Source organism: Phodopus roborovskii, unplaced genomic scaffold (genome assembly GCF_943737965.1).
Source record: "Phodopus roborovskii unplaced genomic scaffold, PHOROB, whole genome shotgun sequence".
Classification (NCBI taxonomy): domain Eukaryota; kingdom Metazoa; phylum Chordata; class Mammalia; order Rodentia; family Cricetidae; genus Phodopus; species Phodopus roborovskii.
Genome location: NW_026126409.1, coordinates 1,870,549 through 1,885,794, shown reverse-complemented (window position 1 = coordinate 1,885,794; position 15,246 = coordinate 1,870,549). Strand labels below are relative to the sequence as shown.

General features: G+C 40.0%; 2 protein-coding genes across 2 annotated transcripts; both read left to right on the top strand.

The window, feature by feature from the left end:
• Positions 1-2,528: 2,528 nt before the first annotated feature.
• On the top strand, positions 2,529-4,224 carry LOC127220208 (arylamine N-acetyltransferase 1). The gene has a single exon (XM_051181932.1). The coding sequence runs from the start codon at positions 2,578-2,580 to the stop codon at positions 3,448-3,450; it is 873 nt and encodes a 290-aa protein (XP_051037889.1). The 5' UTR covers positions 2,529-2,577; the 3' UTR covers positions 3,451-4,224.
• A 4,479-nt stretch (positions 4,225-8,703) lies between these two features.
• LOC127220209 (arylamine N-acetyltransferase 2) lies at positions 8,704-14,431 on the top strand. Its single transcript, XM_051181933.1, has 2 exons — positions 8,704-8,767; positions 12,489-14,431. Exon 2 carries the CDS (start codon positions 12,495-12,497, stop codon positions 13,194-13,196), a length of 702 nt encoding a protein of 233 aa, XP_051037890.1. The 5' UTR covers positions 8,704-8,767; positions 12,489-12,494; the 3' UTR covers positions 13,197-14,431.
• Positions 14,432-15,246: the final 815 nt, after the last annotated feature.

The window sequence follows — 15,246 nt, the reverse complement described above, 5'->3', positions numbered from 1 at the left end:
CAGCCTACTTTGAGCATACCAGGACAGGTATGAAGAGTCTGACAGCTCTCAGTAGTCTCCTTTAACTCCTTCAGTCTCCTTGTATTGATGAGGAAGTGGAAAGGAAGGGATGTTGTTTACAAAGATGCTGCAAGTCATTATGCGGACCTGGCAGGGTTTCCCTTGAGTTTCTTGGCAACTAGTTTATAAGTGTTTTCAGCATTTCAATTTGAATCTCATCGTCAATAATATATAATTAAAATATGCTTAGGCATAGGCTAGTCAAAGTATGGATCGATTACAAGATGTCACTAGTATTGAGGTCTCTAGCAATTTTCGTCCTGATGGAGCTTCCATCAGTACTCTACAGTTTGGCATTTTATCTTAAAGAAGACTTTTGTTAGTGAAAAAGAAGGTGCACAGAGAAAGAGGGAAGTGGGAAAGGGAGTGGACAGCGATAGAGAAGGTGCAAACCTGAACTATAAATATAACACTTAAAAAGAAACATAATTTCCTAATAGGAAGCATGATGACCAAATACTTTTTCCAATTTAGTTCAGCCTCCCTCTCTCTTCCTACCATACTTAGTACAGATTCTAGGACAGGGGCCAGGGAGAGCTTAGGATGTTCTGACAAACACCACTTGTTCTTTCTAGGACTGAATAATAGATTTTTAGAGGCTGTCTAAATGCCAAGGAAGGGTGATGGTATAACAGAGCTAATGATTTAAGGGAAGTGTTGCAGACATTGCTGACAGAGAAAGTGTAAACCCTGATAATGTGGGAAGGATAGCTGTATGACAAATAAACGATGCTGTGGTGAAGTGTAAGATAAGTGTTCAGGGCATCACTGTTGATCTGAGGGCCAGGCCCCCTGTACTGTATCATTTCAGAGTGCTCTACACTGTAAAGGTGTTCATCTCAGGGTCTGTGTTCTTCTATCACATTCAAAGTCTCAGGAAATTAAGGTTCCTGGGTAGCAGGTTACCAAACACTTCCTAGATAGACTGATTAAAATGATTTTAGAGAGTGGAGAGTTCGTATTACCTAACAGATAATAGCATTAGCACTAATCCCTTCATTTTCTCTCGCATGTTCATTGTATTTTTTTGTTTGTTTGTTTTTTCTTTTTTTCCATCATTTCAGTAGGTTCGGTTCTGCTGAAGAACATAAGTCTGTCAATAACATCTCACTAATACATTTGAACCACACATGTGTCATGAATCAAACTTTGGTCCTGGAGTATAATTGTTTTGAACTGGTACTACTGGCTGCATTTGGTCATTGATAGTGGTAGGCAATCCATTATCCAAAGGTTAGCCAGAAAACTGAATTTGACTGCAGCAAGTATTGGCACAGTCTAATGCTCCTCTAAGAGTTCTGTCATTTACACTTGTCATCATTTTCAGCAAAACTCACAGGGGACCCGTTAGCCATGAAGACATTGGTGACAGTGAGAGCTCTTCTCAGTCCATTCTTGTCACTTTTTGTCCCAATCATCCTGGCTTTCTATTGCTTCTGCTAGGAACCACCTTCCTCCCACATATTTGCAGGGCCCAATCTCTAGCATCCTTCAAGTGTGAGTGAGGCTTGCTTCGCCTACATTATTTCACAACTCTCCCTGTACCTCTTTCCTTGTTTTAGTTATCCTGGGGACAGTTACCACATGGCTTTTTAAAAATAAATTTACTCAGTTCACTTTATGTATTACTTTAATGCCCACTAAAATGCAAAATCTTAGAGGGCAAGGAAACGCTAGATGAATAGTGAGTATCTCCAGGGTATTCATTAATCCATTCATGAAAGAATGAACCCTTGGTCAATCAATGTAAATCTTTGAGGAGGAAGGTTTGTGTAGCATTGAATTAAATGGAATGATGCAGTGGACCACTCAGCATGTTCTCTGTTACATAATTCTTGCCTTTTTATGAATGTCTTAGTTAGGGTTTTATTGTTGTGAAAAGACACCATGACTATGGCAATTCTTACAAAGAAAACATTTAATTGAGCTGATGGCTTACAGTTTCAGAGGTTCAGTCCATTGCTATCATTGTAGGGAGCATGACAGCATACACATAGATGGGGTGTTGGCTAAGTCTTGAGCAGAAGGCTGCAGGAAGTCAACTGAGGAAAACTTGAGAAAAAGAAACCTCAAAGCCCATTCCCACAGTAACACACTACTTCCAACAAGGCCACACCTCCTAATAGCACCACTCCCTTTACAGACCATTTTCTTTCGAACTACCACAATGGATAACTGTTTAGAAATTTATTTACAGGTTACCAGAGGCAATGCTTACCATTTACCACCTTGGAGACTACATCTAAGCTGTTAGTCTTTTGACTGGCCATTTAATCTGACTTGAAAATACAAGGAATAACAAAACTCCCCTACAATGGTCACTGAGAATATTTAATGAACTGCATGTAAAAGCAAGCAAGTCATACATTAGAAGCAATATGATTATTGAGTTGTTTAAGGCATTATTTGTTTATACAAGTTAGCAGTATATTCTAGCTACAGCTAGCCAACTCCAGGGCACGCACAAGGAACTGTTGTAATGTTTAGTTGGTTTCATGTTGTTTGCCTTAGGGGATCATGGACATCGAAGAATATTTTGAAAGGATTGGTTATAAGAACTCAACCAATAAATTGGACTTGGCCACTCTAACTGAAGTTCTTCAGCACCAGATGCGAACAGTTCCTTTTGAGAATCTTAACATGCATTGTGGAGAAGCCATGGATCTGGGCTTAGAGGCTACTTTTGACCAAATAGTGAGGAAGAAGAGGGGCGGGTGGTGTCTCCAGGTTAATCATCTCCTGTACTGGGCTCTGACCAAAATGGGCTTTGAAACCACAATGTTGGGAGGATATGTTTACATAGTCCCAGTCAGTAAATACAGCAGTGAGATGATTCACCTTCTAGTACAGGTCACCATCAGTGACAGAAACTACATTGTTGATGCTGCCTATGGAGGCTCCTACCAGATGTGGGAGCCTGTGGAATTAGCATCAGGGAAGGACCAGCCTCAGGTGCCTGCCATCTTCCGATTGACAGAAGAGAACGAAACCTGGTACTTGGACCAAATCAGAAGAGAGCAGTATATTCCAAACCAAGAATTTGTTAACTCAGACCTCCTTGAGAAGAACACATATAGAAAGATTTATTCTTTTACTCTCAAACCCCGCACTATAGAGGATTTTGAATATGCGAATACTTACCTTCAGATTTCGCCCGCATCTGTGTTTGTGAACACATCATTTTGTTCCTTGCAAACCTCAGAAGGGGTTTGCTGTTTAATAGGCTCCACCATCGCAAGGAGAAAATTCAGTTATAAGGATAATGTAGATCTGGTGGAGTTTAAGAGTGTGAGTGAGGAAGAAATAGAAGATATACTGAAAACTTCATTTGGCCTTTCTTTAGAGAGAAAGTTTGTGCCCAAAAATGGTAACCTATCTTTTAGTATTTAGGGTAAAGAGCAAAATTGTTTTTCATTATTATTTCATGTTCTTAAACACTTGAAATATATGTAAATATAGTCCATAAGAACCCTTAAAGAATCATTACCAAGCTAGATATTGACCAACTAATGACTTGTATCTTCTGTTTACTACATTTTATAAAGAAGAAATCCTAGCTGTCCTGTTGTTTCACCAATAAAAATATCATCAGTTATAGTTAAATAAAAAACTTAATGAATATAGCCACAATCCTTTTCAAGAGTGATCACACAAAATTTTCCTAATGAAGATGCATTTAACTTGAAAGCCATATTCATTTGTAACAGAAAACCTTCAAACATTATGTTATTGTTGTAATCACATAAAACTTATACTAGTAGTTAACTATGAATAAACAGAGGACTACAGGCATTAAATTTATCCAGAATAAATCTGATGTCCAAGATTTACAAGAAGCTACCTTCACAACTTAGGATCAGAACAAAGCAAACAAGAATGAGCCATCATTTCTGTCCCGGGAAATTTCTTAGACCTCAAGACAAAACTCAAGCCAATGCATGGAGCTCTATGAGTAGGTTCCAAGACAATGGCATGGCTTAGAATTTCTTACAGGGTTAATTTTGCAGACACAGTTCTGTTTATATTTGACTTTTTTAAAGGTATAGTAGCAGTGATATTTTGAATTAGGTGATTTATGCCTCATAAAATGTATGATACCTTGAAAAATGTTGTTTATAAAGCATATTATTGATGAATATAATAAAATAGTATTGGCTAATATAATATGAGTCAAAGGTTTCTTGGAAGTATTGGGATATGGTAAGATATATGTTATCTGTAAGGTATGTGTTGCTTTCATGCAAGTTTAATATCCCTGCTATATTCTTCTACTCCATGCTACACTTTAGCTTAAGAGGAACAAGCAAGCAAACCAAACATGTGTTTTAGTGGATCTTGGGAGTTCAAATCTTGAGCACATTGGTGGGTAAACTTGTGGATCTGATGCAAGAAATAAAACTGAGTTTGAGACATTCCGTACCAGACATAAAGACCACAAATGTAGGGCTAGGGGGTTAGTTCCCAGTGTTAGACTACTGGCCCAGTATTCTGGGAACCCAGAATTTGGTTTATAGCACTACCATACACAAAAGTGTTTTGCTCTGGGATGAAGAAATAATGTTGGTAATTACTTCTAAGTTTTTCCATCTTTCTTAACTTCGCTCCTGTTGAAATCCTGTCTTATTGTGAGATGCCTATTGTGTGCTTGATGAGGACAGATGCCAAAGACAGAAATATATGGCTTGTGCCCCAGAATCCTAATCTTTAACTTCTCTGTACTTTGTGATTTCTGACTGGATTCTCTAACAGTGTCATGTTAGAATCTAGTCGCTATTCAGGCCTCAATACTTTCAGCAGTCTTCACTCTATAGCCACAGATAGTGATTGACAGGTGCCCTATCTGTGAGTCCCTGGGGGAACAGGAAGTCCTGGTGCCAGTGAACATCATGGGAAACGTTGGCTTTGGCACTATAGGTGTCACATATCCTCCTCCTCATCCCTTCCTAGATTCCTGCTTGAGAATCAAGAGATCCTGGATGCAGGCTCTTGCTGTGAGCTTCCTCCATTCTCAAAAGGGACAAGAGGCTCCCTCCTCTACCACACGCCCTCTTGTTTTCTCTAGAGACCTCGTCATACTGTCTGTCTTTGGAACTGAGGCTTGAACTCTCCTTGGAGCCCTGTTGTTGCCCCTCAGTCGATATGCCCATGCTGCTAATAACTCTTCCAACAAATCCATCATTCCCCAGTAATCCAGCCCAGAGTGCTCTTGGATAACCCCCTCCATGCTTATCCCAATGTCAGGACTCTGATTAACACTGGATAGTCCACTTTTCTTCAGCCTTCAACTGGTCATGATTATATTAAGGTTAACAAAAAAGCCGGGGCTGGAATAGTCCCAAAGATACAGGTTATATTGCCACAGGGGTGGGTGTTTTGTTTAGTTTTGTATTTAGGGGAGTGGTCTTATGGTAACCCAAACTGGTCTTGAACTTGCTAAGGAAGTCAGAATGGCCTTGAGTTCTTGATTGCCTCACCTGCACTTCCCAAGTGCTATGGTTACATATATTCGCCACAGTGCAGCTGTTTTTCTGTTGTTTTGTTTTGATTGTTTGTTTGTAGCCATGTAATAGTTGGGAAGTGCTAGGGCAGGTATAAAACTATACAAGCAGATTGCCAACAAATGGTTGTCACCAACAGAGGACACAAAATCCCTTAGAGCAACACTGAGAGGTACATGACTCAGAGGGACCCATCTAAGCAGGCAGCAAGTGGGGATATGGATTCTATAACTCGCCCCTCCTCACCTGACCCCACCCCCAGAAGCTGAAATCTAACAATATATTCTGGCTACCCAGAATATAAGAATACTTTGTGCCAAATATGTAACAGGAAGGACTGATTCTGCCATGAATCAGTGTACAGGGAAACAGCTAAGAAACAGCAAGCAGTATCTGCTAATATCATTCATATACATAAAAAACAGCAGAAATACAACCACACAACCTGTGTCCTGTTTACAGCACATGTACAGGCACATGTCATACACATTTCACAGTAGCTTTGCGAGAGAAGTAGAAGGCCTGAAGATGAGAGGTGAAAGAAAGAAAAAGGAAAACAAACTGATAGAAGGTGATTCCTGAACTGGGCATGTGAATGAGTTGTGGCCATCCCCTCCTCCTGAATCTGCTTTGTCTGAGCCCTTTTCAGGCCTTGACCTCCCACAGGCTCCCAGAGAGCACAAACTCTGTGAAATGCCAAGGCCCTTCACAAAGTACCTCACTCCTTTTCAAAGAAAGAACTTGAGAAAGAGTTCACCAGGGGAGGGTGAAGCCCTACAACTACATTTCCCAGAGATCAGTGGGTTGGCTTTACCCAGGCATGGAGGCGGATCAACTTGGACAGCCAATGAAAGCACTTTCTTTGCAGACTTTGAGGTTGTTCTCAGCCTCCTTCCTTGTCTTCCTGGCCAAGGTCCTAGTAACAGGGTAAGTGGGTCCTCCCAGATAGACTTGGAAACCAACAGCATAACTCAGCTGGGAATTTCCAGTCGTAAGATTGTTGAGAAGGTTTGGGTGGCACAGACTTGGAACCCATGCTATAAATACTGTATAAGTACCCAGGTGCTTCTAACAAATGTTTTGTTCAAGTGGGTGACAGCCACAGCACGATCTATTAGAAAGACTTTTAGAACCATTTAGTTCTGTTAATACTGTACTTATCAGTCAAGGACACACTAGTAATGGTGCCTACTCAAGGGTTTGTGAGAATTAAAGAGGTGTGTTAACAGCTCAATCTTTAATTGAAACCACTCCACCCCCTACTCTCACCCCTGCTTGGATTCTCTTAACAATGCTGATCACAGCACATCTAGAGGAATTCATGAAGGGACTTTTGTCATGCTTGAAGAAGGGTTCATGTGGAGGGTATTTAGGTGCTGTCAATAACACTGGAAATTAATAACTTCCTATGAATCCGGACTGAGACATTGCCTTTGAACACAAACTATAAGATTACACAGCAGAAAGGCCCTAGCTTATGCTAGAGTCCCAGGAGCTAGCCGCCTGCCTATGGGACCTCTTGCTCTGTTCTGTACTGTGGGCATGATGTCAACCACAATGCTTTGCTATTTTCTGATAACAGTTCTTCCGTTTCTGTAGCCCCTCCTTTGACTGACTGACTCAGGCACAAGGCAACTAACTCCACCCTGTCTTTCTAAAAGAGAAAAGAAAGAAATGCCTTTTTAGCTCATCTGCCAAAGACTATGTGGTCATGCCTTGTTCACCTGTGGCCCTATCTCTCTTTCTCCTTGTTTTTGTCTTCCTGGTAGGATCCCTAGCCTTTGCCTGGCTGCTAGAGGCCTTTGCTGGAAACCCCTGGTGCCATGGAGGTTTCTTATAACCTAAGCGCAGCTTGTTACTGCTCTTTGCATATGGCCAGGCCAGTCTCTTCCATCCAGTTAATCAAAGAGATTGCTTGGGGTTGGCCACAGAGTTAGATGCTGTGGGCTTCAGAGCAGAAATGAAAGAGAAAAGTAAAGAACTTGTGGGGAGGTTGCAGACAGGGACTATACATACAAAATTATAAGCAATTCATTAGTTCTCATTGTAACTCTTCATTGAATATTGCCAATAATCCATGAAATGATTATAGTGGCCCCTCAATGGTATATCTTGCTTTTAACATGACAGTGTGTCACTCAGAGGTGTTCTCCTTGGATTAAGCTCTAACTTTCCTATGTTGGCCTCTTGCTCACAAGCCCATGTGGGTAAAGGACAAGGAGTTCTCTTATTAAAACAGTTGAAAATCAATCTTTTACATTAAAGATGCAGAGGTTCTAAAGACTGGGAGTTAAGCAATAAGGGCTCTGCACACCAGCCTGTTCTATGAATGGGAGTTGTGCAATGTATCTATAAAGGACAACTTATGACTTTCAGGGACAAGGCCATGTCATTTAGGGACAAAGTACAGCAGCTGGTTTAACTATTGCATATTGATCATTTTACTAAATAAATATTTCTGTAATCTACAGAAAACAGGGGAACTCCTGTGGCACTGCAGACCTCTCTAGAAGTCTCTCACTTTGTCTGATTTTAACCTTATTATACACAGTTCCATGGAACAGACTTGAAGATGGTCAAATGCAAATTCCCCCAAACCAGATGCTGGGGCAAAGTTACATATACAAGAGAACTAAGGAAGTGCTGGGGAAAAACAGCTCTTCCTGTACAGATTATAACTCCAAGTTTGTCCACAAAGGGCAAGCAAGCTGTGCCAAGACTCTTTGTGCCAACAAGTCCTTGGTTCACAGCTGAGAGGACACTGACTTATTCATGCTTGTCATTTATGGCCATCAGTAAAAGAAGCAAGGGAGGCCCAGAAGCTGTTGGGGAGTTCCCAAATAAAATACGGGGTGCAGGACCATGTCTGTGTATGTGTTTAAATCATGCCACAGATTAGTGAAAGTGATACAAAGAATCTACAGATCTAAGTGAATTACTGACAGGATCCTCACAAACTCACCTTGGTCTTCTGTCTTCTCCAAGCCCCTGTGCCCTCTTTGGATGCACAAGCATGCCATGTTCTTTGTTCTTCAACGTGCTTGGTGAAGAAAAGTACATGTAAAGGGACTTTGTGTGAATCAAGGTGTACTTGAAACTTTATTTTGTTTTTATTGTCATTATTGTTGTCTGTCTTTCAGGTAGTACCTTTCCCTACGGAGCCATCTCACCAGCCCCATATTTTCTTAAGTGTATTTTTGGCATTTTAGGTAAGAAATGTGATCCAACTTATCTTGGGACTTCCCCTTCCTTTTTATTGCATGCATTTCTGCCTCATATGTCAATAAATTATCTAGGTAAAGGATTCGTTTCTACTTAAGGTTTGGATACATATTGTACACATGAATAGCTCAAATGTTGAAGGCTGATCCTCAGCTGCTGGGGCTATTTGCCAGTGATTTAGTTGTGAGGGTGTTCACCTCATCAGTGGACTCAGTTCACATGTGAGTGGGCTCTTAGGAAGTGTGGCCTACTTGGAGCAAGTAAGGGATATCTTGTCACTGGCTCCTTCCTCTTTGTCTCTACTTTCAGGCCACCATGAAGTGAGCATGTTTACCTTGCCACACCTGCCACTATAATACTTCTGTCTCATCACAAACCCAGAGTAAATGTAGGCTGCTCACCATAGTCTGGCATACCTGAAACTGTCATCCAAACTAGAGCTTTCTTCTTCCAGGTTTTCTGCTTAACATGTATTCCTGTTTAATCATGACAACAGAAAATAGCTAAACATCTGTTAGAGAGCCTTCATGTGGCCTTTGGACTGGGTGACTCCAGTGTTTGTCATTCACAAAATAAACAATAGATGAAAGCTAGAGACTTTGCCTATTAGAAGCTGCCAACCTATCTGAGGAGTTTCTACCTTGTCTCATCAAACGCGATCATTGTTCTTGTCTGGGAGAGCATTAGAAAAGTTTTCACCAGCCATAGCCCAACTGGAACACTGAGCAGGTTGAGGACTGTGCTGTCTAACCCATGGATTGTCAGCTCACATTAGCTATTGCAGAATCAGATGTTCTATGATTTACTTATGTCTACCTATTTCTCTATAAGACAAAGTGACTTGACCAGGAGTCACAATGTGTAGCCCTTTTCTACTCTTCTCTGTGTGAAAAACACCCAGTGCTTGTAGCATCCCATCAAGCTGTCCTCTCTACTTCTCGTCTCTCCTGTTCACCTACTGGCTGGTAAAGAAGCATTTTACCAGGGTAGCCTGGCTGGTAAAGAAGCATTTTACCAGGGTAGTTCACAGTTGCTTCTCAAGTTCTTTCACATTTGAGATTGTCTTTGCATGCCTGGTGACTTTCTAACTCACTGGAATCCCAACAGAATAACAAGCACCATGTCAGTGCTTTTTAGACATGGTTCCATTGTGCGTTTCTGTGGGAAAGTCTGTTGCCAGGCTGATAACTTCCTGATGAACTACTTATTTCTCTGCCAGGTGCTTGAGCAGCTCTTCATGATTTTAGATTTAAATGTTTAAATAGATATAGTCACATGCCATGCACATATAATTCAGTTTTTCCTAGAATGTTACATCACTTGTTTTTCTGATATTATTTCTGCAGAATTCATACATACATATCTAACATCATAAATATTTTTCTATTCTAATTTTGCACTTTCCATTTCAGAACTTTGGTTGCTTTTTATGTGTCAGCATTTAACTGGCTTTGACATGGCTTTATTATTTAATTAGCATTGATTCTGGCCATCAAGCTATCTTTCTACATACCTAATGTGTTATTGTGTTCTATCTATAGAGTACTGTTCATCGTAATTAATGTAATATCTTGCTTTATGTCCTTAATTAGTTTCTAAGTTTGAAATCTTTCTTTGCATAAACCATATTGTTTAGTCACTGTATCTGTCACTTCTATGAAGAACTTGTAGTACTTTTTTTGTTTTTATTCCTTTTTGATGTGTATGTCATATCTCATCTCCTCGTGCCAATGTCTTGGTGTATTTTCATTCATTGTTTCACTTTATTTAATCATAAGTGTGCACCATTGTCTCTGCCCTTAATTTCTTCTTTGAATCCAGTTTCACTAGTGAAATGTCCATCCATAATTGGGCTTTGACTTTATTGTATCGGAAAAGGTGGGAGAATCAGACATGATAGGAGATTCTTTGGTGGCATGTCTCCCACACAGTTGTCCCTCTCCTTCTCTGATACTATCCTTGTTAAGATCGCCACTTTCTTTTCCTGCCCTTAGGCCCCTGCTGTAGGTGTTACCTCAAGGAAGGCCACTGTACAAACTGCTTTCTGTGTGCAGTCTGTATTTAGGTAGTAATCAGGGACATCAAACATGCTTTATCCTCTTTGCTGTTCCTATGGCAACTAATGATTGTTGCTTCTGGGCCCTGTACTTATGAGAAAGTCCCAAGCTTAGACCTATCATGGTGCTACTATCTCTTAATATCATACTTCCTAAAGGCTTCCCTGTGTAGCTCAGATGTTCACTTCCATGCAGTTTTTACTCAGTTTGTACTGTTCTGTGATTCCTCATAATTTATGATACAAAACTAACCTTTTCTTTCAAGAAAATTAATATCATATTTCACATTGTATATTTACTTGGGGGTTGTCTACCATGACAATGGGGCTGAAAATTTGTGAGAGCTGGTTTTCTCCATCCCCCTTCCAAGTTATGAGGATCAAATTCAAGTTTTCAAGCTTGGAGTCAGGTACTCTCCTCCCTTTAGGCTGCCCTCCCAGCCCATGTTATATTTCATTCTAAACCTTCATTTTTAGAGTTTGTACCAGGAAGAAGAAGCACACTGGGACTTTTGAATTAAAGCCAGCAATCTTTGAACTGATGCATATAAAATGTACTTTCTAAGAATCTTAAAGGATCTAAGTGTGTTCACTGGCCTTGTCTAAGTCTTGTCTACATTGATGACCAGGGTGAAGGGAGGGTTTGTCCTTGTGGAGAGACTCTGCTAGCCTGCATGTGAACATAATTGTATTTTCACCCATCTCCTTCCCTACCACCTACTCTCCATGAACTCACAGGATTTCACCTTGAATTTTACCCAGCTTCATCAATATACAATTGAAGTATATTTAGTTACAGAATACCCAGGTATGATTTGCTTACAAAATATAGCTAATGTAGAGGCTCTAGCAAAAACTGATGTAACTATAACAAATCTACAGTTACTAAATGTAAATTCCAACTCAAACTTAGTCTTCAAACAAAAAACAAAACCTGACTACTGTTTATACCAATATTTCTGTTATTCCACCACAATGCCGCTAATTTGTTTCCAAGTATATGTTCCAGTCCCATCTTCCATATATTCTCATTTCATTCTTCTTCCCCAGTCCTGGGGAAGCAACAGTCAGGTGACTAGTCACACAAAAACCACCATACATTCTACTCCCTTGCAGTGCAAAGACTGAATAAGGAGCCAAACAAGGATAGAGACATCTAACTAAATTCCATTTGTTCTTTCTGAGCATTAGATGTTTTATACCTATGAAAATGGTGGCAGCTATATACTGTTTTATATAAATTTTCTGATTCTATGAAGAACTGTTCAGAAATCCATTTTCATGGATTCTGATTGGAATCTTTTTGCTGTTTGTCCTTGCCTGGCTTTTTACTTGGTACCTGGGTACACACAGGAAGGAGTGCAGAGCATCCTCCATCTGAGCAGTTTATTGTCTGGCTCATAGTTTGACCTGTATTTTAAGGAAATGAGAAAACATTCATCCTGAGTCGCTGAGAAAAGTCAACACTTGTCTAAGTGTTATGAACACTTATTGTGTGTCAGTTCATATAACAGGAGCAAGATAAATATAGATAGGTATAGGTATTGCCTATATTTATTTGTTGAAAATGAGTTTTAAACGTAGTTGTCCTACTCCAATAAATCCATGAGCAAAACTAGTAATAGCTTTTTGGATTCTTTTCTTTGCCTTAGGGGACCATGAACATTGAAGCATATTTTGAAAGGATTGGTTACCAGAACTCCAAGAACAAACTGGACTTGCAAACATTAACTGAAATCCTTCAGCACCAGATACGAGCTATTCCCTTTGAGAATTTGAACATCCATTGCGGAGAATCCATGGAGCTGAGCTTAGGGGCCATCTTTGATCAAATTGTGAGGAAGAAGAGGGGCGGGTGGTGTCTCCAGGTTAATCATCTCCTGTACTGGGCTCTGACCAAAATGGGCTTTGAAACCACAATGTTGGGAGGATATGTCTTTAACACACCAGCTAATAAGTATAGCAGTGGTATGATTCACCTCCTAGTACAGGTGACAATCAATGACAAAGACTACATTGTTGATGCGGGGTTTGGACGTTCCCTCCAGATGTGGGAGCCTCTGGAATTAGTATCAGGAAAGGACCAGCATCAGGTGCCTGCCATCTTCCGATTGACAGAAGAGAACGAAACCTGGTATTTGGACCAAATCAGAAGAGAGCAGTATATTCCAAACCAAGAATTTGTTAACTCAGACCTCCTTGAGAAGAACACATATAGAAAGATCTATTCTTTTACTCTCAAACCCCGCACTATTGAGGACTTTGAGTCCATAAATACCTACCTTCAGACATCGCCAGCATCTGTATTCACAAGCAAGTCATTTTGTTCCTTGCAGACCCCAGAAGGGGTTCACTGTTAAGTGGGCTGCACCCTCACCTATAGGAGGTTCAGTTATAAGGACAATGTAGATCTTGTAGAGTTTAGGAGTCTGAAGGAGGAAGAAATAGAAGGTGTACTGAAAACTATATTTGGCATTTCTTTAGAGAAAAAACTTGTGCCTAAACATGGTGATAGATTTTTTACCATTTAGAATAAGCAGTAGTAAAAGTTTTCAGCGTCCCTCCATGTACCTGGACTTTCTATGATTATTTTTCAAACATATGTACAATATATGTAATCATGTAAGCCTTTTTGCATTTGTCCCCAGCTTACCAGTTATTGATAACTAATATTTTTTGTATCCTCTCTAGTCATGTATTTTCATTAGCAATAATCTCATAGTGGATAAACCTCGTTGGCTATGATACTGCCTCTGTGAAAAGCTCTACTCCTATGTTTTATTGGAAGAAAACCCTAAACATTTCATCCATAAAATATCAGCACTGTTGGTTACATGACTTTTGAATGAAACATAGATACTCAAGGAGTACTAAAGCAAGGACATGGGCATATTGGTGACCCCACCTGACACGTGCTAGGAAATACCCAACATTGGCTTACTGCTAAATTCACATAGTATTTTTGCTAATTGTTAAATAAAAGAAATAATGAGAAAAGCACCATTAAATTCAACCAGCATTTAGTTAGTATCTAATTTTTATGATATATTGGTTACCTGTATAACTTAGCATTTGAATGCAGCAAAGAAGAATGGGAGGTTGTGTTGGTTTCAAATTAACTGTGTAGTCTTCAATGTATGACTTACACCAACACTTAGGGATGTGTGATGAGGACACAAGAGAAGCAGTCACGCAGCTAATCATTTCTTTCTGTGTTGTCTTTGTATCTAATTCTTTTATTTTTCTTACTGTGGGAACGAATACCAATATTTATAAATTTGATCTTCTACATTTTAAAAATGTATGCCTGAAATAATATACACAATGAAATATGTCTCCAAAACATTTTCAAAGAGTAATGTAGTATGAATGAGAGAGTTTGACTGGAGGAGTTAGGGTATAATGGAGGTTGGTGTCTTCTCCAAGGGAATCTTGTGTTTATTTTACTCCTCAGTCATGCTGATTAATCTCCACTGCCAATTTGACTAGATTTGTAATCACATAGAAGAATTCTGGGCATTCTGTTAATATTTTTAGAGCTGTTTAACTGAAGGGGGAAACCCATCTGATGAAGGAATGTGGGTGACATCATGGCCTTGTTTAGGTCCTGGGCTGAATAAAATAGAAAAGATGAGAAAGTGAGCTAAGAAATGTTTATTCAATTGTCCTCTGACTATGACACAGTGTGACCAGTGGCCTTGTGTTCTCTCCTATTTAGCAATCACTGAGCCCTCAAACTATGAAGTATGTATGGGTGAACTCATTTTTTCTATGACAAGTCAACCACCGACTTAGATGTTTGTGTGTGTGGGGGGGGAAGTAATTTCATGCCTACCATAAACACTAGATAAATATCTATTAGATGGATGCCTGGGCAATGCCATTAAGTCAATAATTTTGACAGTAGATGAGCTTTTTTTTTCTCTCAAATTCTTTATTGGGAATTTCACATCATGTACCCCAATACCACTCACCTCCCAGTCCTTCCATATCTGCCCCTCACCCCTGCAGCATACCCCCCAAATTAATTCAAAACAATAACAAAAAAAACCACCTTGCTCCTCTGTCATTCCAATACCTCTTCATTCAGACTTAGTGTCATCAGGAGCTGTGCTGTGTCAATCAATACACACTTTTGTGCAATCAGCCTCACCCATACAATGTTCATGCAATGAGTCATTGTCTAGTTCAAGGTCCCTGGCACACCATCATCACTGGGCCCTCATTGAAACTCCTCTTAACCAGTCCTTTTACTCTCTCCAGCAGGTCATAGATGTGATAGATGTTAGGGTGAGCCAACTCAGGGCCCCAAGAGGTGTGTCTTGGCGGTAGCTGAGTTGGTTGAGCTGGCCACTGGAACCATCCTGATCAGGCAAAGTACAAAGCCAGGCACATGCCATAGGAGCCAGC